At 56.8% G+C, this 18,896-nt stretch overlaps 2 protein-coding genes across 3 annotated transcripts; one reads left to right on the plus strand and one right to left on the minus strand.

Annotated features, from left to right (window-relative positions):
- Window positions 1-584: 584 nt before the first annotated feature.
- On the minus strand, window positions 585-9,156 carry HES3 (hes family bHLH transcription factor 3). Its single transcript, XM_082424934.1, has 4 exons — window positions 5,081-9,156; window positions 1,920-2,015; window positions 1,736-1,817; window positions 585-1,360 (listed from the first exon to the last, which is right to left on the minus strand). The coding sequence occupies exons 2-4, from the start codon at window positions 1,998-2,000 to the stop codon at window positions 987-989; spliced, it is 537 nt and encodes a 178-aa protein (XP_082281060.1). The 5' UTR covers window positions 2,001-2,015; window positions 5,081-9,156; the 3' UTR covers window positions 585-986.
- A 218-nt stretch (window positions 9,157-9,374) lies between these two features.
- Window positions 9,375-18,676, plus strand: ICMT (isoprenylcysteine carboxyl methyltransferase). 2 transcript variants are annotated; one of them, XR_014265728.1, is made up of 6 exons: window positions 9,375-9,671; window positions 10,517-10,605; window positions 11,520-11,689; window positions 12,477-12,694; window positions 15,208-15,635; window positions 16,461-18,676. XR_014265728.1 is itself a non-coding variant. In XM_082469627.1 (5 exons), the coding sequence occupies exons 1-5, from the start codon at window positions 9,477-9,479 to the stop codon at window positions 15,388-15,390; spliced, it is 855 nt and encodes a 284-aa protein (XP_082325753.1). In that variant the 5' UTR covers window positions 9,375-9,476; the 3' UTR covers window positions 15,391-18,676. The 2 variants fall into 2 exon arrangements, 1 of the variants encoding a protein (XP_082325753.1); XM_082469627.1 differs by having other exon boundaries at window positions 15,208-18,676.
- Window positions 18,677-18,896: the final 220 nt, after the last annotated feature.

Raw genomic sequence — 18,896 nt, forward strand, 5'->3', positions numbered from 1 at the left:
GCAGGACCTGTCCTCCAACCCCAGGCTTCCCCTCGCGGGCCGGGAGCCCCGGGTTCGAGTCCGGGCACAGCAATGACCTCATTTTCGGACGAGTCGCACAGCATTCCCAGGGTCGTCAAGGGTGGTGGGCTCCCTGGAGGCCCCAGAGGTCCGGAGTCGGGGACTCTGCGGGGCCGGGGTCTTTTCCAAGCGGGGAGAAGTGAACTCTCCCTTGAGAGGAGCCGGGGTGTGCCCTAGCAGCCTTCAAGTTGGTGCGACAGTGGGCGGGGTCCCTACGAGAAGCCGCGCGGAGCCAAGCGTCGGGTGGCCGGGGCGGTAGGTGGAGCATCTTACCGGGCGGGGCCACAGCGCTGAGCGGGCGCAGGGCAGGGTCGCTAAGGAGGGGGCTTCCGAGAGGGCAGACTTAGGAGCGCGCGCCAGCGGGTGGGCCGCGCCGCGTGCGGAGGGGGTGGGGATCCCTGGAAGCCGAGTGGGTCCGGGATGGGGATGGGATGGGGGCCCCTTGCCGGGGGGGCGGAGCCTGGCGCGCTTTGTGCCGGTGGGAACCGGGCGTCCCTGGCCGGCTGAATGGGCAGGGGCGGGGCAGCGATTCTCCTCGCTGCGAGGGGTCCGCTCTGTGCCGCTGCCGACGGCGACCTTCCCACCGCGGCGCGGCCGCGGGGCGGGAACGATCTGCCGCCAGGGGCCCTGGGAAAGGGGCGCAGCCCGGGACACCCACTCCCAGCCCCACTAGAAGGTGGGAGGAGGAGAAAGCGGGTCCGGCCTAAGTGGGTAGGGCTGGGGTGGGGGGTGGGTTATGCCTAGACGCGCAGAACCCGGTCCAATCGTAGCTTCGTGTATTTCCCCGAGTTCGAAGAGACGCGGCACCCTCCCGGCCACCCCGTCCCGGGACCAGAACCGATGACCGGAGTCCCGGCCGTCCAAAACAGTCTCTGCGTCCCCAGGCCAGACGAGGGCCTCCGTGAGTCCGAGGCCGCAACAGATCCTCACCAGGGCCGCCACAAGCGCAGCCCTGGCCCCGGGCTCTCGGCGAAGCGGCGAGACGCCGACTGCGGCGCGGGGATGCTGGTGGACTGACCGGGGAGACCTCCAGAGAAGAGGAGCCGGGGTGGCGGGGACCGCGAGCCGCCGGCGGCCGGATCAGGGGCCCAAACTGGGGGGGCGCCGGGGCCGCGCCGCGCGGGCGCCTCGGGGCCGGGACTGGCGCTGTCCATGGTGCTGCCACGCGCGCGCTCGTGCGCCAGGGGGCAGCGCAGGCCGTCGCCGCCCTCCTCTCCGCGCCGCAGAAGCTGGCTAACGCCCGGCAGACAGCCGCGGAAGCCCGACGGGTACTCGGCTCCGCTGGGGACCGGCCAGAGCCCTGGGGGGAGGGGAGCGGATGAGAGAAATGCGGAAAGGAGGGGAGAGGAGGAGGAAAGGAAAGATGGAGAGAGGAGAGAGCAAGGGAGGGGAAAAGTGTGGAGGGAGGGAAGAGAAGGGAGGGGAGTCAGCCCGAACCCGCTCCGCCCTTCCCGGGTCCAGACCTTCGCCCACCCGGATTACAACTCCACAGCCAGACGGGCTTTTGCTGCCTGCCCAATCACAGCAATATGGGGCCCCCTCCTCACTCAGCTGCCCACTGACCTGAGCAGTTCTTCTCCATCCATCCCTCCTTTATCTGGCCTTGTAGAATCCATGGCTCTGACCCCACAAGTTCCCCCGCCTCTTCGCCAGACCCCCCAAGCCATCCCGCTACCTTGCACCGAGTTCTGAAGGCTTTTCATGTACTTGACGCTCAGCTCCAGTATGTCCGCCTTCTCCAACTTGCGTTTCCGGATCTGGGGATCCGTGGAAAGGGCTCTTAGCGCCGTAGCCTGGGCTGGAGCGGATGAGGCTGGGGATCGTATCATCCCTTACCTCCACCGAGTCCCCTTTCTCACCTGGTGCGAGTAGTGTTTCTCTAGCAACGATCTGAGCTGCTCCAGCGACACATTAATGCGCGCCCGTCGCTTCTTCTCCATCAGCGGCTTGGAGATCTGTGGGTGAGCAGCAGTTAGAGGGCAAGGCCTTGGCCCTCTCGCCCTCTGCCTCACCCCTCACCCCCGCAGTCCTCAGGACCCCAGACCTTGCGGAAGTTGCCGGCGGGGCCGCCAGAGCTGCCCTGGGTGTCGGACTCAGTGCCCATGTTGTCGTAGCAGAGACCACTGCAGGCGGCACCGCCTTTATAGGGGCCCCTCGTTTACATGTCAATGAGGCGCTCCTGGACTTGTGGAACCCCCAGGGGGAGGGGATGAGAGAGGGACAAACTGGGAAGTTCGCCACCTCCCTCTGCCTCTTCTCTTCCCTTAGTCCAGGTCTCACCTCCAGGACCCCTCCTCCCTCCTGAGGGACCACCTTTACCCTTTCTCAGTCTTTCCTTTTTTTTTTTTTTTGGTCTGCATTGGGTCTTCGTTGCTGCGCACGGGCTTTCTCTAGTTGCGGTGAGCGGGGGCTACTCTTCGTTGCGGTGCGCGGGCTTCTCATTGCGGTGGCTTCTCTTGTTGGGGAGCACGGGCTCTAGGCGCGCGGGCTTCAGTAGTTGCAGCACACAGGCTCAGTAGTTGTGGCTCACGGGCTTAGTTGCTCCACGGCATGTGGGATCTTCCCGGACCAGGAACCAAACCCGTATCCCCTGCACTGGCAGGCGGATTCTTAACCACTGCGCCACCAGGGAGGTCCTCTCAGTCTTTCCTTTATCCCTCTCACCCTCACCACTGCCTGAGTCTGGAATTCCTTCCCATGCCCATCCCCTCCCAGTCTCCCTAAATTCTGGGCCTCACCACCAAGCCCACTGGGGGAGGTCCATGGGCCCAGCTGGCTGCAAGCCCCACTAATGATGACTGAACACCGGGCCTCCTCGGGCCTGATGAAGATGCGGAGGCAGGGAGCAACCGCCAGCGAGGCCTTTCTGCGGGCTCCACGCTCGGGCCGCGCTGGCAATGCTGCATTACTCGCCCTAATGTCGGGACAATGCAGCAATTTTCTGCCTGTGGCCACTCAAAGCCAGGTGCAGACCAGGCCCGCGGGGGCCAAGCAGCAACATGTGTCCCATTAAAGCATGCAGCCCGCCCGCGGGGCCACAGCCAGCCTCCTCCTCCTTGGGGCCTCGGGACTGGGAGCAGTCCTGCGTCGGGGTTCCGTCTGGGCTCGGGGCCCTCTGGCCCTGTTAGGACCCAACCCACACTCTTCAAACTGGGGGGCAAGCTGCAGGCAGCCTCAGGCCAGGGCAGTCAGAAAGGCCTCCCCCACCTCCAGTCCTGAGTTTGCAGGCTGGAAAACTCAGGCTCTGAGGACCTTTCCCTCACAGGGAAGGCCTAGGTGTTTATTCCCCCCACCCCTGCCCATTGGCCTTCTCTGGGTCCCAACAAATGGGAGGTGGTGGTGGAGACCACTGAGCATCTGGGGAGAGCGCCGTTCTGCACGTTTGGAGGCCTGGGATGCCAACCCCCTTTTCATTATTCAGGCGGTGGCTGAAGACCCCAGGAGCTCAGAGAGGAGACACCTGCCCCCGGACGGGCTAGGCCCTAGAGCAGGACTCCGGTGCAGTCCCTGCTTGCGCTTCAGGAGGCTGGGCTCCAGGAGCTGTGAGGGACGGGAAAACTGACATCTGCGGGAGTCCCTGGGTTCAAACCTACACAGCTCCCTTTACTGAGTTCCCTTGGCCTCGGTGAACATGCGGCCCCTAGCGCTGCTTGTGAGGGCGCTGTGGAAGTCGCAAGGACCCAAAAGTTCGGCAGTGGAGCCCTGCTGCCGAAGACTGAACAAACTGGCTTTCGCGGGGCCCCAGTGGGAGGGGGAGGGGAAATTGCTGGGTCCTTGGTGGGCCCCAGCTCCATTCTCTTACCCATCCACCCCCGCTCGGGGTATTGATGGGCCCCCTTCCCGGCAGTGGCGTTCCCAGGCGCCAAGTAGCGTGGAGAATCGCTCCCCGCCCTCCTTTCAGGCAGAAGCTTCGGCGACAGCGACTCCCAAGTGTTCTTTCGCCCCGGCCGCAGGGCCCGCCGGCCAGATCCGGGCCGGGCCCGGCCCAGGGCGGGTGGCGGGGCCGCGGCGGGACTGCGGGCGCTGGCACGCGCCGGGCGGCTTTGAAGCGCCGGGGCCGGCCGGCCCCGAGTGGCTTCCGCGGGTTCGCTCCGGCTTGGGGCGCTGGCGGCGCGGTACAAAGGCGCCGCGGGGCGGGCGGCGAGGCCGGGCACAAAGGGGGCAGCCGAGTGTTAAGGACATTGTGCCGGCCCCACAAAGCCGCGCCCCCGCCCGCCCCCTCGGGGCCAAACTCCGGGCGCCCCGCCGCGCGCGGGCTTCCAGCTGCTGCACATCTGCAGGGAGGCTGGGCGCGCGCCTCGCTCGGGCGGTCCCCCTCATCCCCGCCCCGCTCTCGAGCCGCGCGGGCAGCCGAGCAATTTGTCCTCTAATTATGATCCCTCCTCATAAACCGCCGCCCGCGCCTTTCAACTCCGGCGTTATTAGCAAACCAATGGCCCTCGGCGCAGCTCTCGCGGCCCACAGCGGGGGCGCCGGGCCCGCCCCCTCTCCAGAGTTCGGGCCGCAATAAAGGGGCCCGCGAGACGCCCCCGCCTGCACCCTGGCCCCCGCAGCTCCTAGGGCCACCACCCCTCTCGAGCCCGTGCCCCGAGATCCCGGCCGCTCTGGGTGGGGCCGCTCACGTGGGTGGCTTAGTGTTTCTTAAGCAGTGGAAAATTGACCGCAAAATGCGCTAATTCGCAATGTTCTGCTTTGGCTGCGGCAGGCGAGGCCGGCCCGGGCGGCCTGGGAGGAATTCGGGCTGTCAAGCTCCGCCCCTGCCGGCTCAATGGGCCTCCGCCTCCGCTGCCCCCGACCCCCACCCCGGCACTGCCCGCTGCGCCCCCTCCCCCTCTGGCAGGTCCTCAGCTGGCGTCTCCCCACCTAGGCCGATCCCCTCCCCCACTTTCCGGGCTTGCTCGGGTCCTCGCGCGGCTCCCTCGCCACGAACAGCCACCTTGGCGCGTTCGTCGCCTCCAGCTGGCCGAGGGCCGCGCGGGACTCAAGGCTGAAAGGGATCTCTGTGCAAGTTCCATTTTACCTTTTTCCCACCTTCAGAGACAGTTTCTTCGCCACCCTCACCACACTTTACCCCCAATTCGGGTCAGTCTTCTGGGCAGCCGATACTCCCACTAAGTTAAAGGCAGATTTTTGCATTTGGCAAGGTCATTGGAAAAGACCGGAGTCTCCACCGAGATCCTGCTCGGAGACCCAGGCTAGGGACCCCCAGGTCTGTTTGCAAGTTTTGCGTCTGGGCATCCTACACACCCTAGGCAGGCTGGGCTCCGAGGGCGCGTGCAGAGGCGGGGGAGGCGTTTTCCGAGGTAGGGGGAGCGGCTGCGGGTTCACCTCGTCCTCTCTGAGAGCAAACAGGACCAAGCGCTCTCGGGCTGCCGGCAAGGGCATGGACCAACTTAGAAACCCGGCTTATGCAAGCCGGGATGTAGGCCACCGACTCCCTTTCCATCTTTAGCCTCTGGGGTTCCCAGGGGGCTTGGAAAGGAGCACAAGTCCAGGCAGAGCGCTGGGGGGACACAGGCTGCCCTCTGCTCATTCAGGAAAAATTCTTTCTGTAACTCAGGAGAGCTCTGGGGGCTTCCAGGGCTACTCAAAGCCCGTGGCTTCCTCAGGCTGGGGAATTTAAGGCCCAAAGTGACCTGTGCCTTTGTCCTCTCTTCCTCCATTTGGTTTTCTTGACTTTGGCAAAAGAACATTACAGAACGATGCAGGCCCTGGATGGGAACCCCTGCCTTCCTGCAGCCCCCAGGCATTTAAAGCTACCCGAGCTGTTAGGTGCTGCGGAGGCCACTGCCTGTGCAGTGGCTGGAGGGAGAAATATGCGTCCCCCTCCGGGATGCATTTCTAAATGGAATGAAGTGAGTGCTCCATGTAATTAACTATTGGGACACAGCAAAAGCTCAGAAATGACTCAGCCAATTGTCTCCAGATGGGCTTGGAGAGGCTGCGATTGTTTAACTCTCTTTGGCTGGGTTAGGACTCCGAATAGCCCGGCAGCCAAGGGCCCTCCAGGGGACAAAGGCTGGGACTCCGGTGAGTGCATCAACACTGAACCGGGCTGGCCCAGCTCAGAGAGGGTGAATTCTGGGAGACCCTCATTGTCCCAGCCTTTTGTGCTTCTCCCCAGCTGGCTCTAATCTTTAAATATTTACCCGGCCCCTTTGTGCACATATGACTTATGCACGTTGGGCTGATGTTCTCATAAATTACGAGTCATTTACCAGACTCGGGGTGGGGGGCGGCGGGCTCTCATGCCTGGAGTGGGGAATGGCCAGAGGAGGCGAAGAAAAAACAACTTTTGGAGGATCAGAGCAAGCTGCAGCCACACTGGACAGGCCCCTCTTGGCCTCCACGTGGGAAGTGGATAGGGCAGAGGACTGTGAGTGACAAGGAGTCCCAGGAGGTCACCCACCATCAGGGAGAAGGGAGAGGCAGAGTTCCAGAGCTGTTTCCTACTTGGTGTCAGGCTTGGACAGGAGCCAGCCTTTCATCCTGGGAAGGTTAACACCCATCCTTGCCCCTTCTCCTGCTTGCTCTGCAGCATTCCCCCTTCCTACATTTCCTCTTTCTCCGTAAAGCAACCTGTTTGAGAAAAGGGAGCCTAATTTCACCTCAGCCTGCCGCTTAACTTGGAAAAGTCAACATGGTTCTGATGGCTTTTTAAAACAAGAGGGATCCCCACTTGGGCCCAGGATGGAAAGCCACCTCAGCTGGTGGGTGGATGGCTGGATTGGGGGGCGGGGAAGGGAGGCCCTAGAGAGGGAACTTCCTGCATGAGAAAGGGTTCCCTTTGTGCTTGCCTCACAGCTCCTAGAACAAAACACATTCAAATGCTTATTTAGAGGGGAAAAAATGGAAAGCAAGGAATCCCCAGGCTGACTAGTTTCTTTTCTTATACTACTGTAGGTGTGCTGTTCCTCTAGCCTAGGGGATGACAAACTGGAGTGACACAGGAGAGCTGGGTGCAGAGTGGACGTGTTTGATCAGATTGCTTTCCTCTCTGGTGGGAAAGCAGGCCTCTGTGTTTCTGTCTATATCTCTGTGAATTACTGTTTCTCTGTGTGCCTGTGTATCTCCCTGTGTGACTTTGTTGCTCTGGGTCTATGCCAGTGTGTACATACACTTGCTTACTTGCCTTTCTCTTCCATCACTCCTCTGTGAACCCCCGGGCCCTGACAGATTCAGCAACTCTAGTGACTTCTAAAAATTCCCCTTCCCGCTGGTCTGGCCCTACCTGGAAGGGGACTGCCTCCCCCTTCTTTCTCCCTTCTCCAACTTGGGACTGATGGAGGGAGATGTATGGTCTAAGAGGAACTGATGGGCAGAGAAGAGAGAGTTGCTCAAGCCTTCCAATCTGCATTACATGTTACTCTGTGCCCCCCAGAACAGGGACTGGCCCTGCCATAAGTCAGCACGGAGAGCAGATACCAGTGGCCAGAAAAGGAGCTTCCTGGGAGCAGCCCTCTGCCCCAGGAGCAGACTCACTCCCGGGAGTGAAGATGCAGTGAGCACCCTCTAGTGGCCGTGAGGTGTCCTGCAGATGCAGGAGAGGTCCTGAGCGGGGGAGGCAGTAGAAACAGGGGGCAGCCAGGACCCTGGCTCGCAGCCCCCAGTAACAGTCCAGGCTTCCCACATGGCGCTGCAACTGGGTGATGCTGCATTTTAAAACATTAAATCTCCTTTCAGTTCCCATCTACCGAGTTTAGCAAATGTCTTCTGAGCACATTTTAAACATGATACTGGGTTTACAGAACATCGGTATGAGATCCGTGAAATCAGGATCCCCATTTTATAGGAAGTTGAGGCTCATAGAGTTGCTTTGCCTGAGCTCACAAAGCTGCTGAGGCAGGCTCTCCACCCTTCCCTGAACCCAGCTTTCCAGACACCAGGCCTCCTGCCTGGTCCTGCAAGGACACAGGAAGGTAGGGTGGCCAGGGACTCAGAGGCAGACTGGGCTGACTGCAGCTCACAGCCCACCTGCCCTTATGGCTCTCTGAGCCACTACTCTGGGTTCCAGCCTCCCCCAGGGCCTGTCCCCTATCCCGCTTCAGGCTTGCTTCCTCCTGCCTCTGTGTCTGCAAAACTCGGTCCCCTCCCTCCTGTAGATGTCCTTGCTCTCATTTCCAGCCTCAGGCGGGCTGCCAGTACCGACTCTTCCGGGGCAGACTCCTAACGCTCCCACCCACGGGCGTCTCTCTGGGGTCGCTCCCATTCCCTCTCTATCCCTACTTGGCTCCTGACCCACTCCCATCCCTCCATAGTTTATTCTAGTCATTTGCTTACTTGCCTTTTTCCGCCATCAGGCCTCTGTGAGCGCCCGGAAGTGGAAGCATTTACCTTTTAAAAAATTAAGGAACAGGACTTCCCCAGTGGTCCAGGGGTTAAGACTAAGCCCTTCCACTGCAGGGGGCACGGTTGGATTCCCGCTCCGGGAAGTTCCACAATGCTGCGCCGGTAAAGTAAGAAACAATTCCTAAGTAATATAGATTGATTGTGGGCCAGATGGAAAATACAAAAACATATAAAAAAGACAGTAAAATTCTCCCAGAGTCCCTACCACCTGAAGATTACTGTTGTGAAGTAATTTTGGCTTCTATTCCAAACATTTTCCCAGGTTCACACATATGCTTTTCTTTCCCAAGTGAAGTCAGGATCACACTGTAAAGTTTTGCATGCTGCCTTATAAAAAAACGTAATGTCTTGAGGATTTCCACCGTCGGCTAACATTCTCCCTCGACGCGAACTGAAGTGGGCGGTCACCCGGCTGCGTGCATGCCCCAAGGGTAGTGTCCCCGCAGCCTGGGCGCCCAGCGGGCGCTCGGAGACCCTGCCGAGGGCGGGTGGTCTCTGCGCGCGGACCCCCCGGGGCGGGGTGGGGTGGAGGCGGATCGCCGGCTTGCGCCCGCATGCCCAGGACTGTCGGTTTCGCGGGGGACCGCGCGGGGCCAGTGAGCGGCGGGGGCGGGGTGCTTTAGATTTCACGTGATTTCTCTGGACGGGGACATTATGGAGTTTGGGGCCGACTCCTGGCAGACGCCGCCGGCAACTTCTCGGCCCAGGACCCAGCCTCCCCGCGGCCCCGCCAGCCAGCCGCAGCTCTGCCTGTGTCAGTGGGTCCCGGGAGGATGGCGGGGCGGGGCGGGGCGGGGCGGGGCGGCGCGGCGCGGCGCGGCGCGGCGCGGCGCGGCGGGGCGGGGCGGGGCGGGGCGAGGCGGGGCGGGGCGGCAGGGCGGGGCGCTCTTGTCAAATTCGGGCCCCTGCCGCACGGCGCGGCGGTATCGCGAGAGTTCACGGGCGGTGCGCAGGTCTGGGTGGCTGCCCTTCCCGGCCGGCGTCGGCAGCGCAGTGCGCAGGCGCGGCGGGCGGGTTTCCCCAGGCTACGGTTGGGGCCGCCGCCCGCTGGTCTGCCGCCCTGCGCCATGGCGGGCTGCGCGGCGCGGGCTCCGCTGGGCTCCGAGGCGCGCCTCAGCCTCGCCACCTTCCTGCTGGGCGCCTCGGTGCTCGCGCTGCCGCTGCTCACGCGCGCCGGCCTGCAGGGCCGCACCGGCCTGGCGCTCTACATGGCCGGACTCAACGCACTGCTGCTGCTGCTCTACCGGCCGCCGCGCTACCAGGTGCGGGCCGGGCCGGGCCGAGGGCCGGGGCGGGGACCGGGGGCCGGTCGGGCTGGGCGCGGCGCGTGGGCACCGTCCCCCCGGGGTCGAGGTCCGGGTCTGCCGAGAGCGCGGCCCGCGAGAGGGGCTGCCTCCCCCGGCCGCGTCTTTTAGCAGCTGCGAGTTCAGGTGGCAGGAGGGCCCCCTCCCTGCCAGTCCCGGGGGGCGTGGGGCGCGGGCCCCCTCCACCCGGCGGAGTGGGTGGGAAGTTGCGGTTGGTGCCGTTCAGCAGCTGCGGCAGATGCACGTGGGGTGGGGAGTGAGCGGGCCCACGAGTTCTTTTATGTAATTTAAGGTGTGGAGAACTACCTGCTGTCAAGTCTGAGGTCAGAGGCCCCCGCAGTTACGTGGAGGGGGCTGGGCGCAGAGTCCCGGCTGCCCGACCAGATTCGCTGCATGGACTTGGGAGAATCCGGCCAATAAGCTAGGTTTAACGCAGTTTTCCCACAGCCCTGAGTGACAATAACAATCATAATAGTAATGGTAGCTAAACCTTACTTACGAAGCACTTCGTCTTAAGTGCTTTACTTGGGTAATCTTCACAGCAGTCCTCAGAGGTAGGTACTCTTGTCATCCCCATTGTGTAGATGGGGAAACCGAGGTCCAGAGAGATTAAGTAACTTGCCTAAGGCCCCAGAGCCATAGAGGGGTGGGCTTGGGATTTGAACCCAGGCAGCCCTGCTTCACCCTGTTAACCTCTGAGCAAATCGGCTCCATGGACTTGCGGGTGGCCTACTTATCCCAGGAAGTAGGATGTATGCTCTGTGAACAACCAGGTGACTGATCCCCTTTTGGGTCCATTTCAGATAGCCATCCGAGCCTGTTTCCTTGGCTTTGTGTTTGGCTGTGGAGTGCTGCTAAGTTTTAGCCAGTCTTCTTGGAATCACTTTGGCTGGTAAGAAGTGCTTTGGGAATGATAGTTTTGAGGTGAGGGTGGGCGGATCAGAGGGTCAGTAGTGATATTCCCGCATCCCTGGCTGGCTGAAGGCTAGTGAGGGCTCTAAGGGAATGAGGCCTCTAGCTTCCTAGATTCCCGCATCTCGAACCTTGAGAACTTGTGCCCGTTGGTTGCTTCTGTCGCAGGTGGAAACAGGTCTCCCTGGCGCCCTTCCCATAGGTGTTCTCATCTGCTGCACCTTCAGTAATGTGACCAGCCCTTCCCAGAAGAGGGTACTGGTCCTCAGTGACAGGAAGGGGCAAGGCTCTGGCTCGTCTTCACAGGCCTTTTCCGTCTCTAATTTCTATTAGGTCACATCTAGTGCCTCCCCCACGGCCAGTGTAGGATTTTTCCCTACACTGTGATTTCAGTCCCTTGAGCCTTCTAGGCCCTGACCTGGATATGAACCAGTGGCTTCAAGGTAAAAAGCTTCATCTCCTATTATCAATACTCTGAGCCATCTAATCCTTCTTTGCTGGAATTATTTCAGTTTTTCGAATTTTTGTATTCGACATACATCACTACTTTATTTTGATACTTCTCTCTTTCATGTTTTACTGTGTGTAGTGTCATTTTAAAAAAGGCTGAAGGCCTATAGTGCCTTCCTAACCTATGTTTTTTTTGTTTTTTGGTTTTTTTTCTTTTTTTCCCTCCTGTGACATTCAACAACATAGTCCCTTTACAACCCCCCTTTCTGCAAACCTCAGGGAATAATGCTACATGTGGGTGCCTGATGTCTACTCTCAGACAGGTGACAGCAGGCCCTCATCATAGAATTCAGGGACAGTTCAGACCAAATCTGTACTTGGACTTAACGGCTAACTTGATTCCCTTGCCCCAACTTACCTCTCGTTCTTTTTGTTTTTAAATAGGTATATGTGCTCCCTGTCATTGTTTCACTATTCTGAATACTTAGTCACAGCCGTCAATAATCCCAAGAGTCTGTCCTTGGATTCCTTTCTCCTGAATCACAGTGTGGAGTATACAGTAGCAGCTCTTTCTTCTTGGATAGAGTTCACACTTGAAAATATCTTCTGGCCAGGTCAGTGTGCCCTGCTCTCCCCTCTGCAGGGGAGATGGGTGGCTTCCACGTGGGCCTGAGGACAGTGACGTGGGTTCACCTCTCAGTTCTAATCTCCCCGAGTGATTTTCCCCAGACCTCTATCCTCACTAAGCTCTTTATAAGGGACAAGCTCCACTTGTGAATTCTGCTTCTGGATTTTGAATGGAGGATGTGTTGACCTTACGCTTTAAGCCTTGCAGGACGTAGTGTGTACCATTTAACAGGAAGTCCCAACCTCTGATAGCTGTAATACCAATTTTACAGTCAGAAGATTTGGATCTGTTCATTTTCTGTGACTTGAGAAATTTCATGTAAAAATTTTATTAGCAAAAACTACTGCATCTGGAACCTACTCTGACACTGAACTTTCCACAGCAAGTTAAATGAAATGTATGTAGTTCCTAAGATCCAGTAAAGGGCCAAGACGGGAGACGCTGGATCCTTCTCGGCTTCACTTAGCTGTGTTTGTCCCCAGAGGAAGGATGGGAACGTGTGGCGGTGGGGTGTGGATGAGAGCCCGTCAGCTCTTTGCTGCGACTCTCTAACTGGGCTGTTGGCGTTCTAACGTGAATGGGTGAACAGCACGACTTAGGGGACTGTGTTTTGTTTATAATTAAATTTTAATGTGATGACAGATGCCTATTGCCCACTAGCATGTGTTCTAGTGTCCCTGTCTTTCGAAACGTAGGTTAATTTTAAGCATGCAGAGGGGAACTCAGCAGTCCAGGGTCTTCACTCCCCGGTTGTCACCATCCCTCTCCTGCAGAACTGAAGCAGATCACCTGGCTCAGCGCCACGGGGCTGCTGATGGTGGTCTTTGGAGAGTGTCTGAGGAAAGCGGCGATGTTTACAGCTGGTTCCAATTTCAACCACGTGGTGCAGAATGAAAAGTCAGAAACCCACACTCTGGTGACAAGCGGAGTATACGCTTGGTTCCGGCATCCTTCTTATGTTGGGTGGTTTTACTGGAGTATCGGAACCCAGGTATGCTATCAGATACGATACTGGTCTCCTTTAAAGTTTTTAAAAATATGTTTTAAATCGACATATAATTTAAATATCATAAAATTCACCATTTCAAAGTGTATAATTTGGTAGATTTCAGTGTATTCACAAAGTTGTTGGTCTTTTAAATTTTTTTTCCATTTTCTTTTTTTTTTTTTTAAGTGTTGTGTTTACTTATTTATTTATTTATTGGCCATGCCGTGCAGCTGGTGGGATCTTAGTTCCCTTAGCAGGGACTGAACCTGGACCCCCTGCAGTGCAAGCATGGAGTCTTAACCACTGGACCACCAGGGAATTCCCTGTTGGTCCTTTTAAAATAGGTACACGTGTTCCCTGCCATGTTTCAAGTGATAGTTAAATAAAAGTCAAAAGAACTGATTTAGTCTTTAGCATTTTTTGCTATGTACTTAAAATCTGGGTGTCCTAAGCTTGTAAACTCTTGGCGATTCTAGGTGCCGTTACCCCCCCGTCGTACCCCTTTTCTGCCTCTTTAACTTAGATCTGGAGCATCCCAGTGGGATGAGGACAGAGATGGGGCTTTGGGGAGAGCCCTTTGCCACTCAAGGGGCAGCTTAGCTGATTTTCATTAGAGGCTGCTGTGGATGAGCCCAGGGTCATGTGTCAGGTTTAACATGAGCGATGGAGGTTTGGTCTGTCTCAGGTTGCAGACCGAGCCTTGTTTCTTTTTTTTTTTTTTTTTTTTTAATTAATTAATTAATTAATTAATTTATGGCTGTGTTGTGTCTTCGTTGCTGTGCGAGGGCTTTCTCTAGTTGAAGCGAGCGGGGGCCACTCCTCATCGCGGTGCGTGGGCCTCTCACTGTCGCGGCCTCTCCTGTTGCGGAGCACAGGCTCCAGACGCGCAGGCTCAGTAGTTGTGGCTCACGGGCTTAGTTGCTCCGCGGCATGTGGGATCTTCCCAGACCAGGGCTCGAACCCATGTCCCCTGCATTGGCAGGCAGATTCTCAACCACTGCGCCACCAGGGAAGCCCCCAAGCCTTGTTTCTTGAGCATTGTCTCTTGAATCTGTTTTCTTAGTCCTAGGAGGACTTGGCCAGACAATGTGGATAGAGCTTAGAAAACTCATCACCTCTTTGGGAACATCCAGTCTGGGCCCCCAGGCATCCCATTGCAGTGCATGCTATGGGGGGGCACTCTGGTGACCCCCAGTGGTGTAGTAGTTTACTGCACAGCATTTGTGTGAAAACTTGCAACTCTGAAACTTAAGATCACATTCCCCGGGAACAGATTGATTGTAGTGGAATCATGTAATTTGCTGTTAAGTGCTAACTAATAAACCTAAGTGCTCTAGGACTGGAGAGCTTTTCATACTTCTTTGACTATAGATCTTTCTACACCATGACCCAGCACACAAGTGTGTGTAAAAGCTGCACACATCTTTCCTGAACAACACTCACCCTGACTGTGTACAAAACACTCTGTTTCCTATCTTGTTAGTGTTTGTAATGCCGTTTCGGATGCACGGGATTGGTCTCCTGGCTCCATGATGGGTTGTGGCTTGAGACTGGGAAACCCCGCTCTAGGGTCTGCTGGCGGTGGCGGCACAGGCTCTGGGGTCGCTGGCGGGCGGGTGGGGCCGGTCCGGCTCTAACATCAACTGATTGGCCTCCGTTTCCTTGCGGGTTAAGCGGGGGTGGCGGCGCTACTCAAGAGGCTTGCTCTGGGCGTCGAATGGCTTACTGGTTGGTGGTAAAGGGCTTGGCATGTGCTGGGGACACAGTAGGTGCTCAGTAAACAGTGGTGAGAAGAAGTGGGGTCACCCATGTGGGGAAGACATACGTCCCGGGCGGGGGCCGGGGGGCCCGTCGGCGTGGGCAGGGGTGGATCAGTGGGCTCCCTGAGCTACACAGACAGAGGTGGGCCGAGGAGCTGCTTTCCTGGACTTCGAAAGCCGGGCTCAGGAGGCGTGGTTGAGGCCTTGGTGCTTTCTGAACAGGGGAGTGATCTGATGGAAGAAGTGGCTTTGGGGGCTCAGCTGATAGCAGTGTATCAAGGGCACTTACGCAGGAAGGTTGCGGGGGCCAGAGGCAGGGGGCCAGGCAGCTGTGGGGTGGGAGGGAGCGTGCTAGGGAGGGGGCAGGCTGGGAGCCACGCGGGAAGGCGGTGGTGCTTGGAACGGGAATTCACGTATGGGGGTGGAGGGAGGAGTTGCTAGCACCTCTGCCTGGGGGTTGAAATGCAAGAGGTTGCTCTTTCCTTTCAATTTTTAGGTATCTCTCAGGTAAGAGGAACAACAGAAACGAACGAAAGCTGCAGTGATGGGTGTTTAGCCCTGTTGTGAAAGTGATGGTGTGGTTTCCGTTAATGGCGCCCTGGCTCAGGGTCTCAAAGACCCTGGTGATATTTCGGGAGTTTCTGGGGCCCTTGGCAGGAAGTCCTCTGTGGTTGCTGGAGAGCAGCACGTGCCGCTAAAGCTCAAGGTGTCGGATCACACTGACCCCAGTCCACTAACCCTGTGTCCCTTCGTCAGGTGGTGCTGTGTAACCCCATCTGCGGCGTGAGCTACGCTCTGACAGTGTGGCGCTTCTTCCGCGACCGGACAGAGGAGGAGGAGATCTCGCTGATCCACTTTTTTGGAGACGAGTACCTGGAGTATAAGAAGCGGGTGCCCACGGGCCTGCCTTTCATAAAGGGGGTCAAGGTGGAGCTATGATAGGCCCGGGCGGCCCAGGCCAGGCCGGGGGGCCTCCCACTCCAGGCAGCGTGGGACGGAACTGCTTCCTGTCGGCCGCTCTGCAGAACGGACTTTCTTAAATCATTTTGTATGTCACCAGTTACTCTTCTGGAATATCACTCAAGATCAAATGGTCAGAAGGCCTTAGGACCAAAGGACCCCCCTCCCACCCCCACTCTCACCTCCCCCTGCCCCGGAGCAGCGTGATCTCGGGCTGCATCAAGGTAGGACGCAGATTAAAGGTGGACGAGATGCAGGTAACAGCAGTACTCAGCAGTGCCCCCCCGACGTGCCCGGGGAGAGCCTAGGCCACACTCCATCCCCCACGAGGCCGGGGCTGTTAAGTTGTGACCAAGACCTCTGGGGAGAGGGGGGCTCGCTCCTGACGCTGAGTGAGGCTCCTGCAGCAGGAGGGGTACGTGGGCACCAGTACCTACTAGCGTTAGCAACCCATTCAGAACCCTTACTTGGACCGAAACACACAGACAGCACAGCTTTAACCTCCCTGTTTCTGTCCTTAAGTGCATGAGGATCTCTATAGTTTTAAAGACACTTCCTTATAAGGCACTTTGGCTCTTCGTATATCTCATCATGTTTACTTACCTGTTTTCAAAAACAGCAGTATGAACTCGGGGGACTCGCTTGGCATGTGAGCCCCACCTTTCATTTGGCAGAGAGGCAGCACAGACCCCTCCAGATGACTCAGCTGACGCTTTGTGTTACCAGGGCTCCCCGGGCCAGGGAGACTGTGGGCCCCTGTGGCTTTCCTGGGTCCTGGCTCCTCCCAGAAGGGGGCTGTTACCAGTGACAGGAATGTCAAAGATGTGTCATTTCTCCTTTATCCAAAAAAATGCTTCCTGGACACCTGCTCTGTGCAAGGCATTGTTAAACGTTGAGAAATACTGCTCTCCGTTTACTTGGGGTTTATTCTTATTCTATCATAGCTTATATTTTTGTGTTTTGACTTAAATCTATTAACCATTGATTTCTATGTTCTGTTCTCAAAATTCCATCGTCCCTAATGCCATTTCAAACTGTCTTTTCCAAAGGGGTTTGAGCATAAACAACTATGAAATTCAAGCAAGTCAACTCATGAAAAAAATAGGGCAAATAATCCCGGTTGAGATTTAGTCAGTACTTTTGTTTTTCAAGTTCGGGAAGAGTGGTTGGCTTTACAAGTCAAACATATAAGCTTTGAGACCCTTGTTGAATTCTGGACCAGAGAGCAACTTGCTCTCAGTGTGAATTCCTTCCATGCAGTCCTGCAGTGGCACCAACAGAGCGTGAATCAGAGGTGGCATCGGCCCCTGGCTGGAGCGCTGCCACGCCGCGCCACGCGACGCGGTTTTCGAGGAGCCACTAAACCTTTCCGTGCCTAGACCTCCCCATCTGTAGGATGGGGTCAATACCACCTACCTCGCAGGGGTCTTGTGAAGACTTAGAAGAACAATGTCAAACGTTTTTAATACTTCGGTGACAGAGATGACATAAACGAAACCAATATTGCATGAGTTACACAAAATTGGACATTTGATTCACTGTACCAGATACCGGAAATGTGTGTTCAAAAAAGCATTTTACCAACTCAAAATATTAACTTATTTCTAGATTTCATGGCCTAATTAGTTTTTTCATCATTATATATACCAAAGAGGTTTACAGGTTCATTGGTGACAGGTGCGCCATTCGCTGGTTTGAGGGCCGGACAGGTTCCAGCCGCGGCCTCCTGAGGTCTCGCAGGCAGACAGCCCAGGCAGCAGCCAGAGCCTCGCGGCAGATTCCTCTGGCGGCAACACTGCCCGGTGGGACGTCAACGTGCACTTACTGTGTTTGGGGACTTGACTCAGTGCTAAACTTGTTCTCCAGACCACTCCCAGTGAAATAAACGCCACTTAATAGGATTGCAAAACTGAGGAGGGCGTAGCTGGGGTTTTGGCGGCCACCCCCAGCTCTTTGAGGGAAAGTCCTTTCTTGCTGCATCTAGCAGGTTAGGACCCGGCTTTCATTACCACGGGGGGTTGTGAAGTTGTCTCTTTAGCAGATGGAGAGGAGCTAGTGACGACCCTGGCTTTGCGGACAGTTAAGACCGGAGGTGTTGGCCTCTGACGGTCTGTCCCTCCTCCGCCTGCCTGCCAGGCCTGGAGCTCAGGAGGCAGGCCCTGGTGTCAGCAGGGAGATGCTGCCATCACACCACCTGCGCTGGACGTGACATTCTGCTCTGCTTGAAAGAGCAGGTCCACAAGCAAGTTCCCACCCTGATTTGTAACCCAGGGCGGAAGTCCGCAATTACTTGGGGATCAAAGATGAACTACTTAGGGGCGGGATTTGGCAAGTGACTGACTTTCATCTAGCACTGAGATCTTCAGGTTATTTTTAACTTTATAAATTCAGCAGTGACAGCGCACAGGGAAGAGAATCAGGTTAATGAGGTACAGGCTTTTTGGGTATTCCCGAAAGCTTATTTTGGGTAAAGGCCACGTCGCCGGTTCCCTCAAATTAAGAAACCGTCAAGAGATTTCTTTTTCCATTGCAGGTTTCAAAGCGGGGACTCTGAAATGGAAAGTAGGCACTGCACAGAGCAAAGCTATTCTGAAGCAGTGCAAAATGAAACATTTCATGAGGGTTTGCAGGCTGGGGCCGAGAATGGCAGTTTACGGAAACGAGGTTGTAGGCAAGCCTGGCAGAGGGCAGAAGGCAGCGTGCCCCGCCAGCCCTTCATTGTCACAAACAGCTGCACAAGCCTACAAAGTGAACGTTATTAATCCCTTCCACTTACTTAGCACTCTGGGTGATTAACATGATGGGGAAGCATCGCTAAACCAAGCGGTTGTGTTGACAGGTGAGGTTCTGTGGGGTCCCGACTGCAGCTCCGTTTGGTCGCAGCCCCTCTGTGACAGGAAGAGTGAACCACTGTCCCTTCTCTGCACTTCCTTACTGCCTTAGGGAGTTGTGCTCCCCCTCTGCGTTTTGCCTCTGCAGTGACCTGGTGAGGCCAGGCGACCCCAGCCTGTCTGGCACGGTGGGAGAGGCTTGCTCTCTGTGCCCCGCTATGGAAGCCTGACGCCCCGTCCTGGGCTCGGACGACCGGCCATCAGCAGCGGTCCCAAGCGCTTGCTCCTGAGGGTCTGTCCCATAGCTTAAGCTAGGAGAGTAACCTAATGGGGTAATTACTCTTCTTTTTACATGCAGAAATGTTTATTTAAATATTGGATTTTCTTTCACAGAAATTATTTCCAATTCTTAAATAAAACTGTACTTGATTTCACTGTGAACAATAGTATGATTGTGTGGGATTCAGAAACTTTTTAAAAAATATTTATTTATTTATTTGGCTGTGCCGGGTCTTAGTTGCAGCATGCAGGATCTTTTAGTTGTGGCATGCGGGATCTAGTTCCCTGACCAGGGATCGAACCCGGGCCCCCTGCATTGGGAGTGCAGAGTCTTGACCACTGGACCACCGGCGAAGCCCCCGGAAACTCTTAAGG

This window comes from Balaenoptera physalus (assembly GCF_965194825.1).
Source record: "Balaenoptera physalus genome assembly, chromosome: 1".
NCBI classification, from domain to species: Eukaryota; Metazoa; Chordata; class Mammalia; order Artiodactyla; family Balaenopteridae; genus Balaenoptera; species Balaenoptera physalus.